Source organism: Strix aluco, chromosome 4 (genome assembly GCF_031877795.1).
Source record: "Strix aluco isolate bStrAlu1 chromosome 4, bStrAlu1.hap1, whole genome shotgun sequence".
NCBI lineage: Eukaryota > Metazoa > Chordata > Aves > Strigiformes > Strigidae > Strix > Strix aluco.
In genome coordinates, this window is record NC_133934.1 from 102,236,361 (window position 1) to 102,262,463 (window position 26,103).

At 37.4% G+C, this 26,103-nt stretch overlaps 1 protein-coding gene across 2 annotated transcripts in view; it reads left to right on the plus strand.

Moving 5' to 3' along the window:
• The window catches only part of AKAP6 (A-kinase anchoring protein 6), a 293,798-nt gene that overhangs the window by 239,133 nt on the left and 28,562 nt on the right, over positions 1-26,103 (plus strand). For both annotated transcript variants that reach the window (XM_074824596.1, XM_074824595.1), the window contains 2 exons: positions 3,069-3,293; positions 24,366-24,581. In XM_074824596.1, the coding sequence (XP_074680697.1) occupies positions 3,069-3,293; positions 24,366-24,581 (441 nt within the window). The remainder of the gene's footprint in view (positions 1-3,068; positions 3,294-24,365; positions 24,582-26,103) is intronic.

Sequence of the window (26,103 nt, forward strand, 5' to 3'; positions counted from 1 at the left end):
ACATGTTAGAGACATCTACTGTTTAACTATTTACTATACCCTTAAGATGAAAAGTGGGGTTGTCACTGCATATTTCAGGTCACACTGATGGCTCGAAAACAAATATGCAGATTCAGTACAAATCTGAATACCTGAAGCTAAGAATACAGCCAGGATATGTTTCATGTTGCTGTATTCAGCTCACTTTTGACAAAAGCCAAAAAAGTTTCATGTAATTCATTTCACGCTATGATGGGCTGGGTCTCAGCCAAAGAGTGAGATACAAGAATCTGGCAAAAAAAGCAATATAGTGATTCTGTTACCCAGAGACCAGTGATGGCACCGTGCAGGAGACACTATTGTCCTATTGTTGTAAAACAGCTGAGAGAGAGAGAGGTCAAACTATATATTTTCCATCCACTTCTCTCCTTAATTGCCTTCACTTCAAATCAAGGGTAAGATAAATTTATAAATTACTTTAAATGATTAATTATAGATGTGTGATATTAACAATACAGTTACATTGCATAATTTTGCATGCTATTATCTTAGTTTAAAAAACATTAATATATTACGAGTAAGCTATACGTGCAACCTGCCAACAGCATTTTAAATACTGACTTGTGTCACTTCAGCTTATTTGGTAATGCAATAGTCATTTTACAGAGGCACAGTTTTAGGTCAGCACAGTTGTTTCTAATCGCTTGATTCTCTAACTGTGCAAATTGTCAGAAAATGTTAAAAGTTGCCTTGTGACTAGTGATCTTACTACTTTTTAATTTTAATCTGCGGCATCACCTCAAGCATTTTAAAACTCTTTGAACATTTATAAATTTACCGATAAATCGGACTTATTAACCTATTCTTTTACATCTGATCATGAAAACTTGTATTTTAAAAATAATTTCAGTTGTAAGCCTTATATTTATGTCTTTCAATGTATTTAATCAGTGTAATTCAGTGGCACAGATTAGAGCTGGTAGGATATAAAACTGTGAGATAAGTAACTGATCATCATTCTAAAAATCTAGAAAAACTCTGTCTTAAAAATAATTGAAGCCCTCCACTTCTCAGTATGTTAATCTAAATATACCTCTGGATTAAGTTTTGCCATTAATTTCAGCATTTACAGAAAAATAAAATATAACTATTACAGTTTTCCTGCTAAATGCAATTTCATGAATAATAAGCAGAGTTTGATAGAGTTTTGTTTAATTTAATAAAAACCTCTGCAGAAACTAACGGCACTAGGCATACTGTTTTAATTGGCATGATTACGTTTTAATTGGCATGAAAAAAATTAAAGACAAGGATTTTAACTTCTAACAATGGTAAAATAGAGGGATATGGTTTTTAATATTACTTTCATCTAAGGTGAACAGTGTGGAATGGAAATACATTAGAATGAAATGTCAGTGGTGCGTACAGTTTAATCTGTGAAATTTTGTCCCCTGTGCTGAATATTACTCTGTCTCAATTGCATATTAAACAACCCTATCAAGGCAGGCATTGGCATCTGCTGTGCTGACACAAATTGTGAATTAAATGAAATTGATGTCCTCTGTCGTATATTTATGAAGACGGACCATTCTCTGAAGTATTCTGTTTATGAAGAATTTATGATTGCAAACTGTTCCAGAACAAAAAAGTGGCTATAAATTCTTTTTTGTGACCCTACCCTCCAAGGGCATTGATTTCACCTCCTGCTGCTACTTTTGTTACAGCATAAAAACAATAGCTAGCGCTGGATTCCACTGAGGGTCTTCAAATTATCAATATTTGCACCATGAAAATAGAAGGGTGTTGCCAAGAAAGCATGTTTTTCAGTTATGATCTCCTAAAGATGTTATTCACAGAATGCCGCATAGTAGATTAATGTCTGTTGGTCTAATTTTATTTGTGTTTTAAAGCTTATTTTTGGAAGCTAACTTCATTGTTATAAATTATATCCCAGTAACTTTCTAAAGCATGTATTTTCAACAGACAGCTGTATTGGGTCACCTAAAACTGTATCTTCATGTTACAACAATTAACCACTGCTAATTATCAGTTTAAAAGGTTATTGAATGTGATTGTCAGTGTATATTCAATATTCTACAATCACTAACACAGATCTAGTGCTTATAATAAGTGTCAGCCTGACAGCCTCTTATAGGTCAGATAAAATACTGCTTGGCATAGAAGAAGCAGGCAACAGCATATCTCCCTTGTGATGCTAAAGGATTGCCTTTCAAAATACTGAAAAGGAAGGTAACTTTCTATCCCTGGCCTCTTCAGAATATTCATTAAGCTCACAGCATCCACTATCAAAATGTTATTCAGTGGTTCTTTTATTAGAAATAGGACTTTGAAAAGCTGTAGTAAATTAGTTTCATTAGTGATCAGAGGTGAATGTTTATTCTGGTCCATTATTTTTAAAGTGGATGCTTAACGTGGAGAACTTAAATCCGAATTTAGTTGCCTAAATGATTGGCCTGATGTTCAGGAACATTGAGGCTTTGCAATTTCTAGCTTATTGGCATCTGAAGGAGTTCATCCACCTTTAAAGGCAAACCAGCTGTTTTGTAACCTAACTGCTCCTGTATATAACCTCAGGACTACAAGTTTGGAAACTATGACCTTAACAGTTCATACCTCAAAAAATATTTCACTGTTTCCCGGAAAACTTAGATGGTACCTTGGAGTTTGGTGAAGAGTTTGCTTGTCATATTTTCTGTTGCTGCCTAGAAACTGGTAACTCTCATGGCCACAAGTGTCTAAAGCCACGGACAAATTCTGTAGAGTAGCTACTTTAGAAAGTTATGTACCATTTTGTCTCCTCTGTCCATAGTTGCTCTTAATAAACATTGATTTATCATGCTTCCAGCAAAGTCACTGACCCAGAGAGAACAGCATAACTGAGAAACAAGGATACAAAAAATGAAATTGATTGAAACAAGGAAACAACAAATGAAATTGATTGATATTAGTAGTAATTATTAAAAAACCTCACATCTCTAGTCATCTAACAGATGCTTCTTGTTGCATGTTAACCCGTATATGTTTTGGTACATAAGACTAATCTATGTTTTCTTTATCTGATGCATTAGAAAACCCTAGGAGAGAAGATCCAAGACACAATGGTAGGGCACAGTGGGTTAGGTCCACGTGACCTGCTCTCGCCTGAAAGCGGCAGCCTGGTAAGGCAGCTGGAGGTCAGGATCAAAGAGCTGAAAGGGTGGCTGAGAGATACAGAGCTTTTCATCTTCAATTCCTGTCTGAGACAAGAAAATGAAGGAACAATGAATGCTGAGAAACAACTGCAATATTTTAAGGTAATAAAAAAACAATCATAGTTTCCATAGAGAGACTCCTCTTTATGGTAGGATAAAATATTTATCTTATACAACATAATGCAATGCATGTACATATGTAATCATATATTCATATTTTCACCTTCATTTATGTACTTTGTGCTCATTCATGTTGATTTTATTGAATCTTTACAATAATATTTATTCCTTAGACTTTTTGCAAAAGAGAGCTTTAGAGGGCTAATCGCACCACAATTGGAAAAGTAATAGTATTCTTTCATTTTACTTCACTATAAAGCTGAGTTTTGTCACGAAAAGTTTCGCTCTGAACTTCACTCCCTACATCAGTTAAATTAATTAATGTGTTGTGTGACCGTCAGTTTAATAGCCTATTTCTCTGCACATGAGTCAAGAATAGCCTAATTGAGGTCACATTTACAGAGATATAAATTTGACATACGTGAGAAAACATTCGAGTTTGTGGTGAATTATGTAAGAAGACATATACACTATGAGATGTGCATTAATCTAGGCCACATCTTAAGCCTCAACCTGAAGATTATGGAGAAGAGGGAAAAGAATTGTAGTCACAATGCTATATTCAGATGGATAGGCTCCTTCAACTGAAGGCCAGCATTCAGCTTTACAACTGACTTAATGGAGGTTGTATGTTTTGTTCCATTCCCCAAAAGTAGTGGGACTGTTTAGGGAAGAGGGCTATTAAGTTAGCAAACAAACCTGGTAGAACCATGCAATTTTCTTCTGTTTATAGCTATCACTTCTAAATAAACCCTCACCTGAGTCATCATTACAGGTCACTTTACTCTGCAAGCTATCTTTGACCAAAGAATAAAAAAGGAATCACGAGTAATTGTTGAGCTTTAGAGGTAAAGAGGTTTTTCTCTTCCACTAGTACATCAGGATGTCTAGTGCAACACTACTCTTAAGGTGAGGGACAATTTATTAAATACTCACCTCAAAGGGCATGTTGCAAACACTTCACAGATTCACAGAATCACAGAAGCGTCTAGGTTGGAAAAGACCTTGAAGATCATCTAGTCCAACCATTAACTGACCATTCTCAACTACACTATACCCCTAAACGCTATGTCAACCTGACTCTTAAACACCTCCAGGGATGGGGACTCCACCACTGCCCTGGGCAGCCCATTCCAATGCCTAACAACCCGTTCTGTAAAGAAATGCTTTCTAATATCCAGTCTAAACCTTCCCTGGTGCAACTTGAGGCCATTCCCTCTTGTCCTATCGCTTATTACTTGGTTAAAGAGACTCATCCCCAGCTCTCTGCAACCTCTTTTCAGGTAGTTGTAGAGGGCGATGAGGTCTCCCCTCAGCCTCCTCTTCTCCAGACTAAACAACCCCAGTTCCCTCAGCCACTCCTCGTACGACATGTGCTCCAGACCCTTCACCAGCTTCGTTGCCCTTCTTTGGACACGCTCGAGTAATTCAATGTCCTTTTTGTAGAGGGGCCCAAAACTGAACACAGTAATCGAGGTGCGGCCTCACCAGTGCCGAGTACAGGGGTAAGATCACTTCCCTGTCCCTGCTGGCCACGCTATTGCTGATACAGGCCAGGATGCCATTGGCCTTCTTGGCCACCTGGGCACACTGCTGGCTCATGTTCAGCCAGCTATCAAAACTTCTAAACTTGCAAATTTCTAAAACTTCTAAACATACTTTTTTATACAAGTGTTCAAGAAAACAATAGCAGAAAAGTTACTGTCTTCCCAATTAGTCATTCCTTAACTCTTCCTTTTCCAGTGATGAGGGTTAGTGAGAAGGTTGTGTCAATGTAGATAAAGTTGGTAGGGTTTTTTCCATGATCCTGAGCATGTCCATCTGAATGCATTTTTAAGTTTTCTTATGACTATATATATATATTTTTTAATGACTTGTGGTCTTCTGCTAATGGAGAAAAAATCAAGCTGATTCTGTTTGTTCTATCAGCAAACTTCAAGGCTAGTGGTTATGAAGGACTGTTGATAGACCTGCAGAACTTAACAGCAATAGATCCATGTTTTCCATAGGAAATGCTCATACTTTTTTGTTTCTGTGGAATAGGATGGCATTTATTTAAATACATAACTATGGATTCAAAAATCTAATTTCAGACAAAGTGGTTTTTAAATATACATTTATATATATGGCTAAGACTTTTATATATATATATATATACATGTGAACAGAAATACCATAGCAATGTTACTTACGTATTTGGTATGTGCATAAATCTCTCAAATGAAATCTTTTAATATATATATGACATGATGTCATGCCAAAAGCTCTAGAGATGTTAAACAGGATAGTACCACTCACAATGATGTAACCAGAGTATTTCATTACTCAGTTGATTATCTATTAATTACATAAATAATTCATTAATTATTTTCAAAATGGTAGCCATTAGAGTATAAAAAATAATTACCTATCAAATACGGTGAGAGCACATCACTTTGTCATATATATTAAACCATCTTTGTCTCATTAAATCTGAAATCCACTATAAGTAAGTTTTCCATTCTTCACTGATCTCCTGGGGAAGTGTATAAAAGAGAAAATGGATATAATTAACAATACTGCAATGTATAATACATATATTTGAGAAAGAACATTTAGAACATTTTCAAAAACATTAGCTATGCCACTAGTAGGAAACCTGCTGGGGTTTAGTTTGACTTACTTTCCACTTAACTTAAGAGTTTAACCTTATTACTGCTTTCACTGTGGTAAGTAAATCATTGTTTCTTAATGGAAATTTATTGTGCTGCACCATCCTGATTATACACATAGCCACTGTACACAGAGAAACATTTTTAATAAAATAAACTCAACAATGCCATTGATTTTTATTCTATAATGTTATGTTTTAAATTACACTTATGCCTTAGGAAAAAGAGTTATTTGATTTTTCAAGGTGTTTTCCTTTCATTTTGCAATTGGAGGATGAATTGAATCTATAGTTCACATGCAGTTGGGACACAAGATGAGAACAATGTGGTGGGAGGAGGGATAATAGGAAATTATTTTGAATTCTTAGTTTTCTTTTATAAAAAGATCATATCATATTAATTTAAGTGTTCTTTTTATTAAAGAATGTACTACTGCATTACTTTTGGGATATTTCTGTGGAATAATAATACTTAGCATTTCTACAGTACTATCTAGTCAAGGAGCTGTACATGCTGTACAAACATTCATGAATTAAACCCCACTAAATATTTAAGGTAGGTACTATTATCACCTTTTTAGAAATGAGGGAAATAACATGCATGGAGATTGAGTGACTTTTTCAGGTTTTCACAGAAAGTCAATGTGTTGGGGTAGAACCCAGCTACGGTGACCCCTAATCTTTGGTGCTAATCACAAGGCACCCCTTCCTCCTTCCTTCCTCTAGGTTACTTCTCAGTATATTCCATTTTCATATGTGATGAAAAGAGGCTGTTTCCTTGCATTTACTGCTGTTTCTTGTTTATATTCAAACTTCAAATCCTGCTGAGTATGTTTGGATGTTTTTTTTCCATTATTATTAACATATTTAGATACTAGACTTACTAGAATATTATTAGTTAAGGTCATTACCCAGCTTATGTAAGGTTCAGTATTTCTTGGTTTTGTGGAAATTATGTGGCATACTTTGGTCAGCCCAGTGATCTCTGTGCAACATAACATACAGCCAGTCTCAGAGCCATTTTGTTACTAATTCCACCATCTTTCAGTGCTCATGGCTGCCTCGAACGTTTTCATATTTAGTTACAAAGGAGAGGCACAAACTTTGCTTCAGCGTATGTGACACTTGCTGACCATTCCACAGCAGCTTTAAGTGAGCTTCCAAGTGTAGCCTAACTCTGGCCTGGCTCCTGTTGAGAAGCAGGAAAGAGTGAACACAAGTTGCCCAGCTGTGAAGGGGAAAGCATGGATGTCTTACTCCTGCTTTGTTTTCTTCTGTTGCAACGTGAAAACCCCATGAATTTGGATTAAGAAAATCAGGAGATTTACTTAAAATTAATGAGATCTTCATAACTACGAGCATACATTTTATTTATTCATCCTTTTTATTTCTGTTCTGCCTTTTGAGTCCCTCGAGTTCATGTTTTCTAGCTTTTCACTGAAATGATGAGGACCAGAACCAGAAACATACTTTTTAAATGAAATACAAGATTCTCAGGTAAACACATAATTCTAGCAGCTGAAAAACCTAATGTCATGAGACTAATAATTGGCACAACTGATTTCCTAACCTAATGATGTATGGCAATTTTGTGGGTCAGCAGAGATTTGGAGCAGGAAAGAATGAAGAGCAATAATAAAAAGAATTCACATTCTTTCATGAAAGTTTTAGTAAATTTCAGTTGAGTAAGGTCTAGCCAAAGATTTGTGTGCTTGTTGGCTTGTAAATAGAAGTGTTCTGCCACATTTGCTTTTATGTCTCTGGGACTTCAAAAAGCACGCAGTTTTCTCTGCAAAATGCCCTCCAAAAGACAGCAAGGGAGCCTAAATAATTAGTCAGATATTTCTGTTACTTGCAGTAAAACTTATGACTTTAAGTGTTCAATATAGAAAAATGACCAATCAGCATCAAAAGGTAGTTGTTATGGCTTTGGCTCACAGACCTGCTACTCAAGAACAAGCTTAGACTTGCCAGTATCTGTCCATCTCAGTATCACTTCTCAGTCATGTAAAACTGGGAAAGTCTCTATTGCTTTTTGTAGCAAGATTTATAAAGGATCATGTTCTCCTTCCCCTCCAAACTTGGTTTGGAGGGCAAACAGAATTCTCCTGTTCAGAACAGGATTTTACCAGAGGTTTTCTGCTAAATAGTGTTCTTTGGCAACAATAATGTTACATTTCATGTAGTTTTCTGATCTGGTTTTATTTGAAGCAATAAGCAACATGCTATGTATATCATCATACCTGTCTCCTAAATTTTTATTTGGGCCTTTAAAAAAAGAGAGACCTGATTTTCTGCAGTACTAAAAGCTTGTGGTTCTTACTAACTTTAGTAAATATATTCATTAAAGAAATCGGACTGTTTAATCATACCAAAAAATTTTGGAATCATAGAATCACAGTATGGTTTGGGATGGAAGGGACCTTAAAGATCATCTAGTTCCAACCCCCCTGCCATGGGCAGGGACACCTTCCACTAGACCAGGTTGCTCACAGCCCCGTCCAACCTGGCCTTGAACACTTCCAGGGAGGGGGCAGCCACAGCTTCTCTGGGCAACCTGTTCCAGTGTCTCACCACCCTCACAGTAAAGAATTTCTTCCTTAGATCTAATCTAAACCTACTCTCGTTCAGTTTAAAACCATCACCCCTCTCCTATCCCTACACTCCCTGATAAAGAGTCCCTCCCCATCTTTCCTGTAGGCCCCCTTTAAGTACTGGAAGGCCACTATAAGGTCTCCCTGGAGCCTTCTCTTCTCCAGGCTGAACAACTCCAGTTCTCTCAGCCTGTCCTCATAGGAGAGGCACTCGAACCCTCTGATCATCTTTGTGGCCTCCTCTGGACCCTCTTGATCAGGTCCATGTCCTTCTTATGTTGGGGGCCTCAGAGCTGGACAGAGTCCTCCAGGTGGGGTCTCACGACAGCAGAGTAGAGGTGGGGAATCACCTCCCTCAATATTCTGGTCACACTTCTTTTAATGCAGCCCAGGATACAATTTGCTTTCTGGGCTGTGGGAGCAGATTGCTAGCTCATATTCAGTTTTCCATCCACCAGTACCCCCCAAGTCCTTCTCCATAGGGTTGATCTCAATCCACTCATCATCCAGACTGTATTTGTGCTTGGGATTGCCCCAACCAATGTACAGGACCTTGCACTTGGCCTTGCTGAACTTGATGAGGTTCACGTGGGCTCAGCTCTCCACCCTGTCCAGGTCCCTCTGGATGGCACATCCCTTCCCTACAGCGTGTTGACCGCACCACACAGCTTGGTGTTATTGCCAAACTTGGTGAGGGTGCACTCAGTCCCACTGTCCGTGTCTCCAACAATGATGTTAAACAGTGCCGGTCCCAACACTGACACCTGAGGAACGCCACTTGTCACTGCTCTCCAGTTGGACATTGAGCTGTTGACCACAACTCTTTGAGTGCAACCATTCAGCCAATTTCTTATCCACTGAGTGGCCCATCCATCAAACCCATGTCTCTCCAATTTAGAGACCAGGATTTCATGCATGACAGTGTCAGATGCTTTGCACAAGCCCTTGGAGATGACGTCAGTTGCTCTTCCCTTATACACTAACACGGCAACCCCATTGTAGAAGGCCACCAAATCTGTCAGGCACAATTTGCCCTTAATGAAGCCATGTTGACTGTCACCTTCTTATTTTCCATGTGTCCTAGCATAGCTTCCAGGAGGATCTGCTCCATGGTCTTGCTGGGCACAGAGGTGAGACTGACTGGCCTGTAGTTCCCCAGGTCTTCCTTTTTTCCCTTTTTAGAAATGGGGGTTATGTTTCCCCTTTTCCAGTCAGTAGGAACTTCACCGTACTGCCATGATTTCTCAAATATAATGGATAGTGGCTTAGCAACTTCATCTACCAGTTCCTTAGGACCCACAGATGCATTTTATCAGGTCCCATGGACTTGTGCACCTTCAGGTTCTTTAGATGGTCTTGAACCTGATCTTCTCCTACAATGTATGGTTCTTCATTCTTCCAGTCCCTGCCTTTGCCTTCTGTGTCTTGGGTGATGTGGCTGGAGCACTTACTGGTGGAGACAGACAAAAAAGTCATTGAGTACCTCAGCCTTCTCCATGTCTGGGTAACAAGGTCCTGTTTCCTTCCAGAGAGAGCCCGCATTTTCCCTAGTCTTCCTTTTATCACCGACGTACCTATAGAAGCTTTTCTTGTTGCCCTCGATGTCCCTGACCAGATTTAATTCTGTCAGGGATTTAGCTTTCTTAACCTGAACCCTGGCTTCTCAGACAATTTCTCTGTATTCCTTCCAGGCTACCTGTCCTTGCCTCCACCCTCTGTAGGCTTCCTTTTTGCAATTGTCATCCATGCAGATCTCCTGGTGTTTTTACCTGACTTCCTCTTTGTCAGGATGCATTGCTCCTGAGCTTGGAGGAAGTGACCCTTGAATATTAACCATCTTCTTTGGGCCCCTTTTCCCTCCAGGGCTTTATCCAAAGTTACTCTGCCAAGCAGATCCCTGAAGAGGCCAAAGTTTACTCTCCTGAAGTCCAAGATAACAAGCTTGATGTGTGTCCTCACTGCCCTAAGGATCTTGAACTGCACTATTTCATGGCCACTGAAGTCAAAGCTGCCCAGCTCCACATTGCTCACCAGCCCCTCCTTGTTGGTGAGAACAAGGTCCAACATAGCACCTCTCCTCATTGGCTCCTTCATCACTTGAAGAAGGAAGTTATCAACTCATTCCAGGAACCTCCTGGATTGCTTATGCACTGAAGTGTTGTCCCTCCAACAGATATCGGAATGGTTGAAGTCCCCCATGAGGACCAGGACTTGTGAACATGAGGCTTCTCCCATCTGTCTATAGAGGGCCTCATCTGCTTGGTCTTCCTGGTTGGGTGGCCTGTAGCAGACCCCCATTATAATATCACCTGTCCCTGCCACCCCTTTAATCCTGATCCATAAACTCTTGCTCAGCTCCTCATCCATCCCCAGGCAGAGTTCCATGCACTCTGGCTGGTCATTGACATAGAGGGTAACACCCCCTCCTCATCTCCCCTGCCTGTCCTTCCTGAAGACCCTGTACCCTTCCATTCCAACACCCCAGTCATAGGAGCCATTCCACCCCATCTCCATGATGCCAATAAGATTGTAGCCCTGCAGGTGTGTGCACATCTCTAGCTCCTCTTGTTTATTCCCTGTGCTACATGCATTTGAATAGAGGCACTTAAGTTGGACCCGCAGTGAAACTGACTAACTGGTTGGAATTCCTTTGTGCTGCTCTTCAGGTGCTCTCCTGCTGACCTGTGACCCCTCTCCAGGCTCTGGGCATCTATTGCTAGCACTGGCATCAAACTGGCAGGAGTGGGATGGATTGAGGTTCCCCTCCCCTGCAACTTTAGTTTAAAGCCCTCTTCACCAGCTTGGCAAACCTATGATCAAAGATGCTCTTCCCCTTCTCTGACAGATAGACCCTGTCAGGCCCCAGTATACCAGGTTTCTCAAAGCAAGTCCCATGGTCTCCAGAGTCCGTTGCCACTGCTTCCAGGGCTCAGTAATCCTGGATACTCCTCAGACTGCTCCTGGCTATATCACCGGTGCCCATGTGAAAAAACAGGAGCGGATAAGTCAGTGGACTGTACGATGCTTGGTAGTCTCTTGGTAGTCTTGGAAATGTTTCTTATTTAATATTTCTAAAAGTCTATTGAATTCCATAGCTAGTAGTATTTGCAGAAATTTCTGTTTGCCTTGTAAACAGTGTAAATTATCTGACACTTGTAACTATTTCTAAAGATTGGACTCACTCTGAAGTGTATGTTTTCATCTTCCACTAAAATTGTGACTGAGTGTACTAGATGATGTAATGTCATTTAAAAAAAAAAAAGGATTTCTCAGCACCATCTTTTATTTCTCCAGTGCCTAAAGCAACTGAACTTTCTGATTAAACAATTTAGGTTGCATTGGTAATTAATAATCAATCTGTTAATCAGTGCTTCTTACGATGTTTTTAATTTTAACTGAAAAGTTTGCATAAGAGTCAGCGCTGTGCATCTTACAAACAATTCTGTTAAACATAATTCTATCAAATAAAACACAAATGAGTTTAGGAGCATATAAGATTATGGCTAAACTGAAATTGAAGAAAAGTATTAACTTTGAGTAAAGGTTTGGAGACACAGAGATTGGAGAAAAGTGCTGGCTGTTCCTACAGGTGCCAGGAATTGCTTTCGCTGCTGCCTTTTGGATCCTTTACAATTTTTGGAATGATGTTCCTGGCAGAGCTGCAATCAAAGAATTACAGAAATTCAATATGCATGTAACAACAATATGCAAAACAGTTTCCAATAGAAAGTCCAAAAGAAGTCAAGCAGGATTTAATCCTTTTTATACCTCTAAGATGATAAAAAAAAAAGTTGTAATAATTTTAATAAATTTCTCAAAAAGAGTGTGACTTTAGAGCCCTAAATCTTTTCACAGATGAAGAAATGTTTACTCAAATTTTGTTTGGATTAAATTTTAACAAATGAGAAGGCATGCAGTATTAAATCTTATGAAAAACAGGTAGGATTCCAAAGTCAGATGTAGCCTGATGCCACCTAAAATGGTTTGAAGTAAACTCAGACTGAATTTACAGGACCCACCATCCCAAAGCAGCACTTCTGTACACCACTTAAATGAGAAGCCACCTCTTTATAGTAAAGCAGCTCTACATATTTTTTGCCAAAAATGTGGGGGCTTTGGCCCTAATACAATACATGGTCTTATAGCTCTATTTTGATTTCAATATACTCAGATATCAATGCTGAATACTGTGTATATGCACACACACAGAGTACTCAAATACTTAATGTACTCAAATGTATCTCAAATTATCTCAAATGTTGATTTAATATACTTATTACTTACTGAAAGAAAGTTCCATTTGTGTTTCAATAAGCTCTCCCTATTTAAGGCAACACTAATACAATTTACAGTTCCCATTTAGAATTAAATATCCCATCTGAGATAGCAGCTTTCATTCCATCATCCCATTTGGACTGTGAAGCTGAAACTGTGAATTTTCTGAGATTTTTAAAATTGTTACTTAGATTTTAATTAATCAAAATCTCAAAATTAATCATAAACACTACCTGGTTGTCTAAAACCATTTTGCCCCGCAAGTGCTCCCTTTGCTGAGGGAAAGGGACACAGAAGATCTAGCCACCAGGGATGGTGAGATCTGACACGCTGCAGCGTTCCTTGGAGCTATCATGAAATATCTGCATGCAGTTCTGATTCAGCAGTGGCAATGGGCTTCTGGACTAAGATTGGGGTGTGGGATGGAGGGTGCTGCAATAACAGGAAGAACCCTGAGTTCAGCAGAGCTCAGATATAGCAATATGCTGAATCCTTTTGTGGAGGAGAGAATAACCTAGTGGCTATTTTTATGCTACTAATTAATATTTTGCTTCCTTTCTAGCTCTGTTTTATGTACTGTCCCCTTATTTCTGGTATACCAAGATGATTACCCTGCAGACAGCATAGCCATATGGTAGAGGTTTTTTAAAACAGGCTAGCTCTAGATAGTGTCAGTGCAGAGATCTTGTCTGAGCTTCTTTTATAGTAATTGGGGGGGAAAAAAGCACTTTTGGGATGCAATTAATCTGTCCTGTTTCAGGCATCTGGCTACAGTGAAGATGTACTGTACCTCAGAATACCTGCTTCTAAATGACTAGCTCAAGCATCAAGTTCTCCATTAGCTCAGATCAATCCCACTCAAGGAATCATCAGGAATGTCTTTAAGACTTGAGGGACTTGAAGATGTTGAGGCAACTGCAATCCCAGCTCAGAAATATTTACTGCTAATATCTGTGAGGTTCTCCCATACTAACTATGGGCTTATTTCTTTTCCAGAAAAGTTGATCCTGAATTTCTCTCTCAGCCCTCCTGAATGTGCAATATTTGAACCAGTGCCTTCTTGTTAACTGGAGCTGGTGAGAAGGAGGCAATGGGGGTCTTGTTCCTGTCTTTCTTATTGTACTTGGGATGGTCTCGCATTTAATTCTCATGTCATGAGTAGTCTTGTAAGTCTTGAGGTCTGACGCAAGCTGACTAACACAGAAGATGCCCTGGCTTACAGAGAAAGCTGTCCCAAACTGGCCATTACAAAGTAAAACTTGCAATTTCATAGTGACAAACTGACAAAGAGTTCCTCTCCCAAACCTTTTATATCAATGACATCTGCAGACTTTGGGCTATATTTTCCCTCTCAGACATGGTGTCTTGAAGAGTCAGATGTGTAGAAGTGAAAATATCTGACTTGGCTTCTTTTGAGAAAACATTCTCTGTTCCATCACTTACTATTTTCATTATTGAAGATATAATTGATTTTTTTCTTTTGACCCACCCAAAAGACTCCTTGAAAATGTGACTGCTTATTGTCCTACTATTGCCTTGAAGATCTATTTACTGCAAAACCAGAATCTTTCTCTTCTGCTACTATCAACCTGGAAAAGAAAAAAGAAAATGAGAAGAAAGCAAAAGATGACAAAAGAAAAAGAGAAAGAAATATTTCCCCTAAAAATAAATCAACTGACTTGCAATAATTTACAGTGCAAGGGTTGGCACTTTGGCTGGCCTCTAAGCTTCATGTCCTTTGTTAGTGGTAACATATAGAAAAACAAGTACAGTGTGGACTGCAAATATAAGACTGTTAACAAAATTTCACTGTACTGTCTCCATTAAGGTCCACGTTGTACTACTGCATGTGGTTATACGATTTATTTGATTGTCTATAATTGCCCCTTTGGAGCCATAGGATTCCATTTTCAGGTGTGAATCTCTCTGATATTAGAGGCTTATTGATTGAATAGTGTTCTTTGGAGCCATTAAATCCTACTAACAAGGTTCTTCTTTAATTGGTGGATCATTGACTTAGTAGACTGTTGCCTAATTTTGGTTTCAGTACTGGACAGGTTTCCCAAGTTTCATCTTTGCAAGTAAGTTAATAGATCGTAGTCCCAATGTGGAATAGTATTATAGACTGTATTAGTACCTCTACTCACACTAAAAATAATTTCATACTGCCACGAAACCCATTGATTTTAGTAGAATTTTTTGCAGGGTAAAGTGAAATTCAGTATGAGTAAGAATATGGGTGTAAAAAGAACAGGTCTTCAGTATACATTCTGAAGTGTTATTGCAATCCTTATCATGTATATTATGTATAACAAGTATGACATGTCAGTCAGGAATGGGATTTTCAGACTGGCAATGTATTACTAGAGACAGCAGAGTGGGTTAGATTATGCTTGCTGCATAAAGTCAATAGAAAAAAAAAGATGTATGTGGATTCCTGTCCTTTGCAGGATGATTGCCTTACTGGTCTCTTAGGAAAGTGCTGCATTTCCTCACCTCAGAATAAAACTGAAGCCCTGGCCTCTAATCTGATGGATTTTTAGTACATTTCACCAACAGCTGATGATGCAATGTCATTTGTAGTGCTCCACCTTTCCCTTTATCATAGTGACACTCATGTTTTGGGCACAATAAGAGGAACTTTGTTATGTTCTCTAGTCTAAGCTTTAGTGAAGGAAAGAAAGCCTGTTCTGTGCCCTCTCTGCTTTCATCCTATCTAGTCTTCTTACCCCAGTCCTGTTGTCCAGGCAGTGGAAGAACGGCAGTTGAAGGTGCAATAATATGAGTAACCCTGAGCCTCTAGGACCATCATACAGAAACAGTCACCTCATCCAGACATTTGGCTTTTGGCAGCCCTTAGCTTTCTGAGTGCCATTCACGGTTCATCTTGACCACATCACCTGCCTCTGTCCTTACTTCTAATTCTAGCCTTCTCATAGTCCTGGGACTAAACTGTGCATGTCAAAGTCATGTCTGCCTAACTTGTACAAGAGACAGGTTAATATTAGTTTAAAATTTAACGTATTTATGTGAACACTTGCCAAAAACTTATTCATGCGAGTAAGATACTGAGGCAGGCTGGCCTACTTCAAATACGAGTGAACCTACCTCATCACAGTGCTGCATGGCTCTGGTTGATTCTGCTGCAAGTAACTTCTCTTGTTGGGGACTTTTAATTTTACTTTGAGCTGAAACCAAAACACGTGTCTGTGTGTATATTTATGATTCAGGTATGGCAAAAGAATGAACATAATGTTTTAATGACATATCCATTCTGAGGATGTGTTGCTTTTTTGGAATAAGATGAGGAACACCATTTCTAGAAAAGCCTGCTTGTTGTCCTTATGCATATACAGATACACATGAAAGCATCATAATATATTTTCGTCTGTTTACCCCAGAGCAGCTCAAGCTGTACAGTTTTGAATCCAGGCTAAATTTGCTTCACTGACACAAGAAAAAAACCAAAGGAAATCCCTATTTCCTTACTCATTAGATGTGTTTATTTTCTTTTTCCTATTACCCTGGCTGTCCTGAAGTCTCCAAAAGATTAATCTAATTTATTTTATGTTTGCTGCTTTCCCATAAAGAGGTAATACCAATGCACTACAGAATGTTTTCTTTCTGTAATCCAGAATAGGGTAAACTCTCACTACATTTTGGAATATACCAGACCCATTGCACAGGGACAGCAAAAGTGCATGTTTACCGTCTGCTGGGGAACTAGATAACGAAAGGGAATACGTACAATATTAACATCTGAACTTCAGCCTGAATGTTACAGGTATTGATATACATCCATGCAAGGAAGTTTTTCTTTTAAAGCCTCCTATATAGCTCTGAGGCAGGATACAAAGTTTTAACAGTTTTAACTGTTCGTTAAAGATGGCTGAAATTCTGATACTTAAAATTTTTAGGCAATTGGAAGGAGTTTCTTGGCATCTAATGCGTGATGTATCTTGAAAAACATCTTGATTTCTTTTAAACTGTAATTCTAAGTAAATTCCAACAACCAGAAATAAAGTTGAGCCTAATTTATGACTTACTTGATTTTGTAAAATTTCCACCTGTACCTTAAGTCATTTAATCTCTTGAATTTCCACACACATTCATTTGAAACTCTGCCCAGTGTGGTGATCTAGCAAAAATTTCAAGTTTGCAATGTCCACTACAGGCAAATGAATTTTTGGGTAGTGTGGTTCAGGATTCATTACAAAAGCAAAACATAGCACTGATATTTATCCTACCTGTCTGATGCTTTCTCTACTTTTATTTTAGCATTTTCTGGTGACAAAAATGAAACCGTAGCAAATCGTGCCTTCTTTCAATATTTCTCCTTTGGATCTTTTTCACTGGAAAGAGAATTTCTCAAATTGAATGAAAAGAGGGTATGAACTGAAGGCATTTATAAACACAAACAGTGCCAGACTAGAAAAATGGATCTTCCTGCCATCACGTCTGGCTTCTCTGTCTGAATGACTTGGCTTAGCCCCTGGAACCAAGTTAACCCCAACTTTGCAGTGTGTAATAAATAGCTCTAAAATATTTCAGTGTGAAAATGAATCTAATTAATCCCCTGTGTGAAACACAAGAAAAATAAGTCTTGGAAAAGCTATTTTGTATTTCAGTAGGGAAGATGCATTTACATCCAACACTGGTTTTCTTTTATTTTTAAGTTACCTTCCTGTAATTGCACGCTAGTTTAGAGCTAAGATAGGAGCATCTTAACAATAATGGGCACTTTTTTAACAGATTATTGCCAAAAGTGCATTCTTTATTCCAGGGAGACACTGTAATAGATACCAGCGCTTTAGTAATGATACAAGCAATCTGTAAGCTATTATAGTTTCTTTTATAGTAACTTAATCTTCATGTTGTTTTATACGTCTGGAATTTTAATAGTGTTTTTAATTTATGAAGAGAAGTATATTACATATTACTAGTTACATGGGAATATGAGCTAAATAACAGACCATTGAGCTATATTCTTACAAACAAATATTTTGAAGTACTTAAACGAGCATGAGGAATAGAACAAAGAAATTAAAGAATGTCATACAGATATAATAGCAGCTTTTATAGAATGAGCCCAGAAGCATCTATTCTGGATTGTTACTGGTTTTAATGCATACATTGTAATTCTAGATAAAAATGGGAAAGAACACAGGTACTTTTAGAATGCTATTTACAAATAAATATTTTATTTAAAATAGTTACTTAAATAATAGATTTATTTGCATTATTAATTGCAAAGAAACACAAATTTCCATTTAATTTTTTAATGCTAATGAAATGAATGAATTCGTATAAGCACTTGATTATATGTACAATGTAAGCACCTGTGTAGATTCTTGAAGGCAGTGCAAAAATTAAGTATTTTTTACTTTTAGTTCATTGCCATTTTTAATATGTATAGAAACACACACTGTTCACAAGGAATATAATGAACTGTGCTCAGACTTGTAAGAGAGGCATTGTAACACTTTGTTGAGAAGTGAGTTACAGAGAGATATGATCAACGTAGCAATTTAGTTGTTGTAATGCTATTAAAAGTAGGGCTTTTAAATAAAGAGAACCAGTTCACTGTTTTGAAAGAAGTCATATTCTACTTTAAACTGTCATTCTGTATTTCTGACTTGCAATTAGATGATATTTCTAAAATGTCAGTCCCAAATTCTGTTGTGACCATCATCGTAATAAAATGTGACAGCAAAGATATTATATCAATACTTTTTCCATAATTAGCATTAAAGATCTCTCAAGGGTTAAGTACAAAGGTTTTCCACTGACTGGTCTGCAAGCCTTGTGCCTTTAAAATCTTTTAATATAGCCAAGACTGGTGACAACCAGGAGACAAATCTATGAACAAACCCGTTTGGAGAGAATAGTTTTGTGGTGTGTGATGTATGTTACGTAAATGAGCTTATTAGGACTCTCATCTATTTTATTATTGGTGCCCAATTTAATAGAGGCATTTAAAAAACAATATTTCTGCCTGACTCCTTGAAATGAAGAAGATACATTGATATAATTGAGAGCAAATGATTGCATGTTGTGCCATTTAATCATGTCATTTTTCAATTGCTGTTTTTTGCACTTCACTGCATACTTATAGAATATTTAGCTTCAGTATAGATTAAGTCCCACAGTATGTAACTGAGTAGAGTTCCCATATTAGGTGACATTTTCTTTTAACCTTGAAATAAGTAAAAGCACACAGGTTTGGCAGTATTTTTCTAAAAGATGACAAGTCATCATTCATTTCCTATCTTTGTCATTTAGCTTTTTTATTTTGAGGAATTACTTTCTTACTAATATTTTTAAAGGAATTATTGGTTTTCTTTTTCATTCAGAAACAGAATTTCTTATTTTCACCATGTATCCTGTAAGAATGGAATTTAAAATACAGGGATGCATCACCCTGACAAGAGAAGTTCCAACAGGCATTACCATTTCACAGAATACACTGAAAACTACATTTTACCAAACATTTGTGAGCATAGTTTCCTGTTTTCCCTTTATTGATGTATTAGTGCCATTAGCCACGACACTTAAAAGTTTTACATTAGCACTTTTGAAAACTAGCCAAAAATCAGACATAAAAAGGCAAATTACATTTTTTTTTAAGAGCTGGTTTGATTGTTGTTATAGTTTGATGCAGCTTCCATTCTCAGATTTTTCTTTAATTTCTGCACATGGTTATTGTATTAAATAACAACAGTTCCATCTTCATTTTGTCTTCTATAAGGTAACAACTGATGCAATCAAATGGGTATCATTCTCTCCCTCACATACCCACATCTTGTAACAATGAGAAAGGTTAAGCCTTTAACATACCAAGATTAGACAGAAACCTCCTCTCAGATCTGGTCATTCCAGATTTTTCTGCAGTTTCTTTTGTTTTCCTAAAAACGCCCAGTATTGTCCGTATGCAAAAACACAGTGTAAGCCTAGAAATAGCATTTTTCTCAGTATACCTTGGCATTTCTTCTGAACCTGAAAGGACAAAGAAAATCCATCTGTGTTAGTTACCGTTTGTCATCTTCCAACTATTTTTAAAGCTCTGGGCGTCTCTACATGGACCTGTATTATTCCTAATTGTAGAGCAAAAGCAAGAAAGACGGAAATGGTTGAAAGAACTTCAGATCACATAAAAATTAATTCCCCAAGCAATATTCAATCAATGGTGCTACAGAAATCATATCTCAACTTTTTATATGATGATTATATGTGGATTATGTGGATTTAAGTGAACTAAACTAATCTTAAACTGACTTTTAAGCTATTTTTAAGCACAGGTAGTCCCACTGAACTCACTGAGAACCTTAGAACTTTTAAATGGTTAATATTAAACACCTGCTCAAGAACCCTGATGTAACAGTGCTTCAGTGGCCAACTCATCTATCATGTTGTGTGAGAAAGCCGACTTCCCATCCATGTCCTTCAGTTGTGCAGAGCAGGTGATGCGGCACAGTGCAGGCGCTGGTACACTGCAGGAAGGCTGAGGGATGGAGGGGGATTGGAGCTTGAGGGGCTCTAATATTCCTCAACTTCCCACCTTACTATGCCTCCCATATGCTCTGGCACTGCCTAAAGCTGCACACGTGTTTCTGGTCATATGTCCTTCACTTAGGTGTCACGCAGCTGTGCAGAGCACCTTCTGTTCCGATCATGGCTACTTCCATCCCCATAGATAGTGCCATTCGTCCATGGCTTGGAAAGAGTGTTTGATGTCATTTGACTCAGCAGGGGCTTTTCCAGATGATTTAAGGCATGGTATTAACAAGCTGTGAAAGTAGTTTCAGCTAGCCCTTTTTAGCTATGCGGGTGATAACTTCAAAGCACTGAAAATAGGAGTAGGCAGAGGAAAGAAAAATCTTCCAAGATTCTAGCGCATGGGCAGGAATCCTCAGTATGGGAAACCACAAATCGTAATAACATTATAATGAATAGCACCTCAACATTATTGGAGTATCTCTTGTGAAGCAAAGGACTCAGACACAAAGTCAAGTTCATACACAGCAGCTGCAGTTACCGTGTATACTTAGCCTGCAGCAAAAAAAGTCAAATATGTTAATTTAAGACGCACTGCAAATGATTTAAGTGAATGTGTTTCTCCCACATTTGCAGAGCTTTGGATTGTATTTACAGTTACCACAGCTCAATGGACACATGATAGCATGAGAAGCCACAATCGAAAGTGTCTGATCTCTTAATCTACACTTCAGCAAATCTTCTGTACGCACAGGAGACTAAGCAAGCCTAAGTGATGCTCCTCAGTCTACTGTGAGATCATTTCCTAATTTTCTGAACCATCAAGTACTCAGTAGCTTACTATAGCAGCTGTAGACCACCAGACTCAAGCCTTAGTAGAGATACTCATCTTTCTTTTCTTATTTTTTTTTAATTAATCACAAATCATAACTGTTAATTCACAATGTAGAATATACCTTGAAAATAATTCAAGTAACCATGGTCCTGGAAGCATATTTTGTGCGTACAGTTGCCACAGTGACAGATTTTTATACAAGCATCCATTTTAACAATAGCAGAACATGGGTGGAGATGCAACACTGTGAGATGTCATGTCATATGATACAAGCAATCATTGTGTTCCTTTAGAACACTGTATACCAGACCCTAATACTGCTTAAATTCATTACTATTAGTCCTATTATATAGGGTTTAAAGATGTCTTTACATGATTAAGTTCTCTGGCTTTTAAAGTATTGTTGCTATAACCAACTCTTTCAACACACTGTTAGATACAAGTACTTCATTCTTCTTCTGTTTAATATTAACCATAATATCATGTAATAAAATTGAAACAAAAGTGCCATAGGCCTAATTGTACTGTCACAGCCATGTAAATCAGAAATAGCTTCAGTAAAGCTACTGTTATTATGCTGGTGTAAAACTGATGTAAATTAGAAATGACTTGGATGCTGTAGCTCTGCTTCAGGTATCACAATGTAAAGGCCTCACTTAAACTCCCATACAATGGCTTATGAGTGAAATACTCCTTACCTCATTATATTATATGGTATTGTATCAAAAAAGAACAATATTTATAAGAGATGACATAATCAGATAGATCAAGGTAAGTAATGTTATGGGGCCAGATTCTGAGTTGTATTGACTTCCATTAATACAGATGTACATAGATTTGACTGCCATCAGTATATCACTTACCATCACTTCCATAAAACTGAATTGCTTAGCTGTTATAAAATGTAAAATAAGAACCCTGACTTTATCTTTAGATAGATTTTTTGGTATGGTTTGGTTTGGTTTTTTTCTGATGTGACATTAGGATAATGAACAGCACCATAAAGAAAATGTGCCAGATGTGGTGGTTACATGAAGAACTATGAAGGAAACTAGTAATGAACTCTAGGAAAAGAAATAAGGGTGAGTTCAGGAAATGTAAGTGAAAATGCAGCTCTGGTATAAATTGAATAATAAAATTCCTGGTCATATTTTGCCATAAATAGTGGTTTGGGAATTTGTCATTCACCTTATTTAAAATTCAGAAATATTAAAGGTACAGGGTTCTCTCATTATAGAAGTAATAGAATTCTAGCTATTACAGAGTTAGGATGATTTAAATAGCTATAGAATGCATTATATCGATAAGTGGAACATCTGTATGAAATGTCCACCTGCTAATATACTACTCAGTGTACTTTACAATGAAATGTACTTAATCATTTTAAGATGTCTTCTAATGAAGCCTTATCAGGATTAACATTTTGAACACAAATACTTTTAGGCATTAAAACTTCCACTTTAAATGAGATTGCATTGTCTTGTTTACCCTTGTTGATTAATAAGCAATCTGTTAACTGTTAGAATGGCCCAACTGTGCCAATGAAAGTAGATTAGTAATTCAGCCATGTTTGTGAGTTTAATGATAATTTCTCTTGAAGGCTTTGAATAAAAAAAAAAATCTCTTGCACACTATTACATAGGCAAAGAAAAGATATATATTTTTAGATGTCTATACCAATGTTTTGCTTCAGACTTTCAGCTTAGTATTATTGATCAAGCACATACTTCCAGCAGCAAAATACTCCTTTGAGGTACAACATTGCTAGGTATAAATTCCAGTTTTTAAAGAAAAAGTGATGTGAAAATCTGGAACTTGAATTCACTTTCTATAAAATATTATTGGTTTACTAATAAAATTCAGGAGGACAGGTCCTGATTTTTATCAGTTAACGCTTGTGAACAGCTTTGAGAGATGCAGTGGCTTTTTTTGTTTGCTTATTATGATTAACTGGAATCTTTAAGGCAGATACTCTGTCTTCAAAAAAGACGATAGTTCAGATTTTCTCATGGGGTCATGCACTTTCATCTGTAGCAACCCACAGAGGGAAACAGATGTTGGCAAGTTACAATTTAAATTATCTGGAAAGCTCCCACGTGTGGAGTACAGTCCTGTTAAATTCAGGAGTAGCACAGGCCTATGATAATTGTTGAATACTTGAACCATGCAGTGCTATAAAAGTATAGGGTCTCAGAAGCTGTGTTGAAGCAGTCATCCTCAGATGCATTTGTGTCTTCTGTACCCCAACTTCATAGATATTATTATTAAAACAGATTATGAGTTAATGAAATCCTGATTTGATGTTGGATGACGGTAGAGTATGATTGTGGATAAGACCATGCCCGAAAGCACCCCATGCCATTAACTGCTTCTGGGTGGTAGATATGTCTTTAGTTTTGGCATGTAGGATGCATTATTTACACTGCTGTTGAATGAGATTCTCAGTATATTTACTTGGGTTTCTGGCACAGAACGAACATATCCTGTCTCCCATTAATATTCAGCAATATTAGGGTTTAGTGATTGCCTCCCATCATGCAGTTCAGGTCAGACTGCATTTTTGGTAGCACTGGGATCAGTATGATGAAATAAATGCAATGAATTACTCGACTTTAAGAAGGATACAGTTATCACAGTACTCTTACATTTACTTGAATATGGAACTACCCGGGAAGTATTTTATGATAACAAAAAACATCTGTAAAGAATTTTATACTGAATTTTCTCCTTCCTTAAGGTTTCTTCTCTGACAGGGTACATATGACCCATAATTTCTATTGTTTTTTCTAAAAATATATATATTCTCATTGCATGACTACAATTTCTTCCCCCCATTTTTTCATGAAGAATTTCTGAAACTGATTACTGTCAGGGTAACTCATTTCAGATGTGTCCCAGCTGAATAAAAAAAAGGAAGAATAAACCAGTCTACATCATAAAACTTTCAGCATTATTGAGACAGTTAGCTATGCATGGCATTTGTTTGAAGAAGACTGGAAGTAGATTTACTCCTTCTGTGTTAAGATTAAGACTGTGTTTATCTGAAAATAAAACACTAAGCTTTGACACAAAGTATGGGAATTAATGGAAGAGCTAAAAAAACTGTTGTAAGATAGAGATTGGGCACCGTTAAATATCAGATAATAGTCAATGTTTTCATTTGCAATGTATTCCACTCTGACATCTGTTGTTTGTCTATCCTGCAGTCTCTATGCTGTGAGATCAGACAGAGACGTCGTGGGGTAGCCTCTGTGCTGCGATTATGCCAGCACCTCCTGGATGACCAGGAGACCTGCAACCTAAATGCAGATCACCAGTCCATGCAGTTGATAATTGTAAACCTTGAGAGGAGGTGGGAAGCCATTGTCATGCAAGCTGTCCAGTGGCAAACAAGGCTACAGAAGAGATTGGAAAAAGACTCGGTGAGTGATACTTCCTTTAAAAAGATCTCATGTGGTTTCATTCTTCACAAGAGACATTTTTTCAATGCAAGACAAACACATTCATCTCAGAGTGTTTTCTTCTGACTGAAGATGCCATTCCTAGTCTTTACTGCCAACAAGTGAAGCTTTAGTTTTCCACAAAGCATTGTATTCTATAGACAAAACTGAATTATAAGATAAACTCACAATATACATGTTCTGTTTGCTGGAAATTTAATCTCATCACACCTGATCCTGTCAAGTAATGAAAACAGTCTTCTCTCGTTGCCAGGTTGCTCAGTACCTAACAGAACTGAGCCCAGAGATATATTTCACTGATTGTAAATATATTTCAGAAGAGGTATTTTCTGTGTAAGTAAGACTAGTTTCAATTAACATCCCAGCAGTAGATGTGTATTTCACATAGAATGTGATGGGTATGTGATTGATATAAAATTCTGTGTTATATGAATATAAGTAAAATGCATTAATTTGCTTTTATCTCAGGGAAAGGATTCCTAAGAGGCAAAATATCACTCTGCTTAAACTATCTATTAAGTGGCATAAATTAGACTGGTTTTCTACAGCGTAAAACTATATTACAAGGCAGTATCTACATTTAAACAATAAACTACAAGGGGAACAAAATAATTCCTACTGTAACACCATTGACTGTAATGGATGAATTGGCTCAGCATGTTTTGTGCTACTATCATAATGCTGAAGTCTGTATACTGCAGCTACATTGACAGCAATGATAACCCTGTGTAGTGCATGTACTGAAGAGCCTTGATGAGATTTGGGAACAAGTGACATATATTTAGCTTACAGAATTTTTTAGATTTGTATCAAACAAATAAAAGGAAAAAATGCTTGACACTTACATGCTTCCTAACAATTATCTGACTAACAGTGAAATAGTACTTTTGACTTCTTTTCGTTAAAGTTCCTTTACAAAAATAACAGAAGCTGTAATTCTCTTGTTCAGTTATGATAGTGTAGTATGAAGATATACAAGACATTGTTCAGAAACACTAGCAGTTCCTGAGTGAAAATACTATTATTCTAAATGGGCCAAGAAATGGTGAGTTAGTGAGGAGGATGCTGTGGACGAGTGAACCGTTGAAGGTAATAATAATCTGTTGCCTGCCTGCCTTTATCAAATGTTATAAAGTAGGAGTGCTCCTCTGTCTGTTTGGTTTATTGACTGCTTTGCTTTAGGTACTGAAATAGAAATGGGACTTGAGGAAGGAACATGTTTGAACAGACTTTCAGGACAAGTCAAAAGGGGCATGTCTCTGTATGAGGCAACATGGAAGAAAGACATCATTGGAAAGCAGATGGAGGGTCAACGTTGTTTTTATAAGCATGAGTAGTCAACTGACAATGTGAGAAGTGTAGATAATTGAGGAGAGTCAGTTAAGCCCTCAAAAAGTTAATCTGTTTGAAAGAAATATAAAAATGATGAAACCACCTGTGATTGTACAAGGGTATAGAGAAAAGAAAATACTATTTTTCAGCC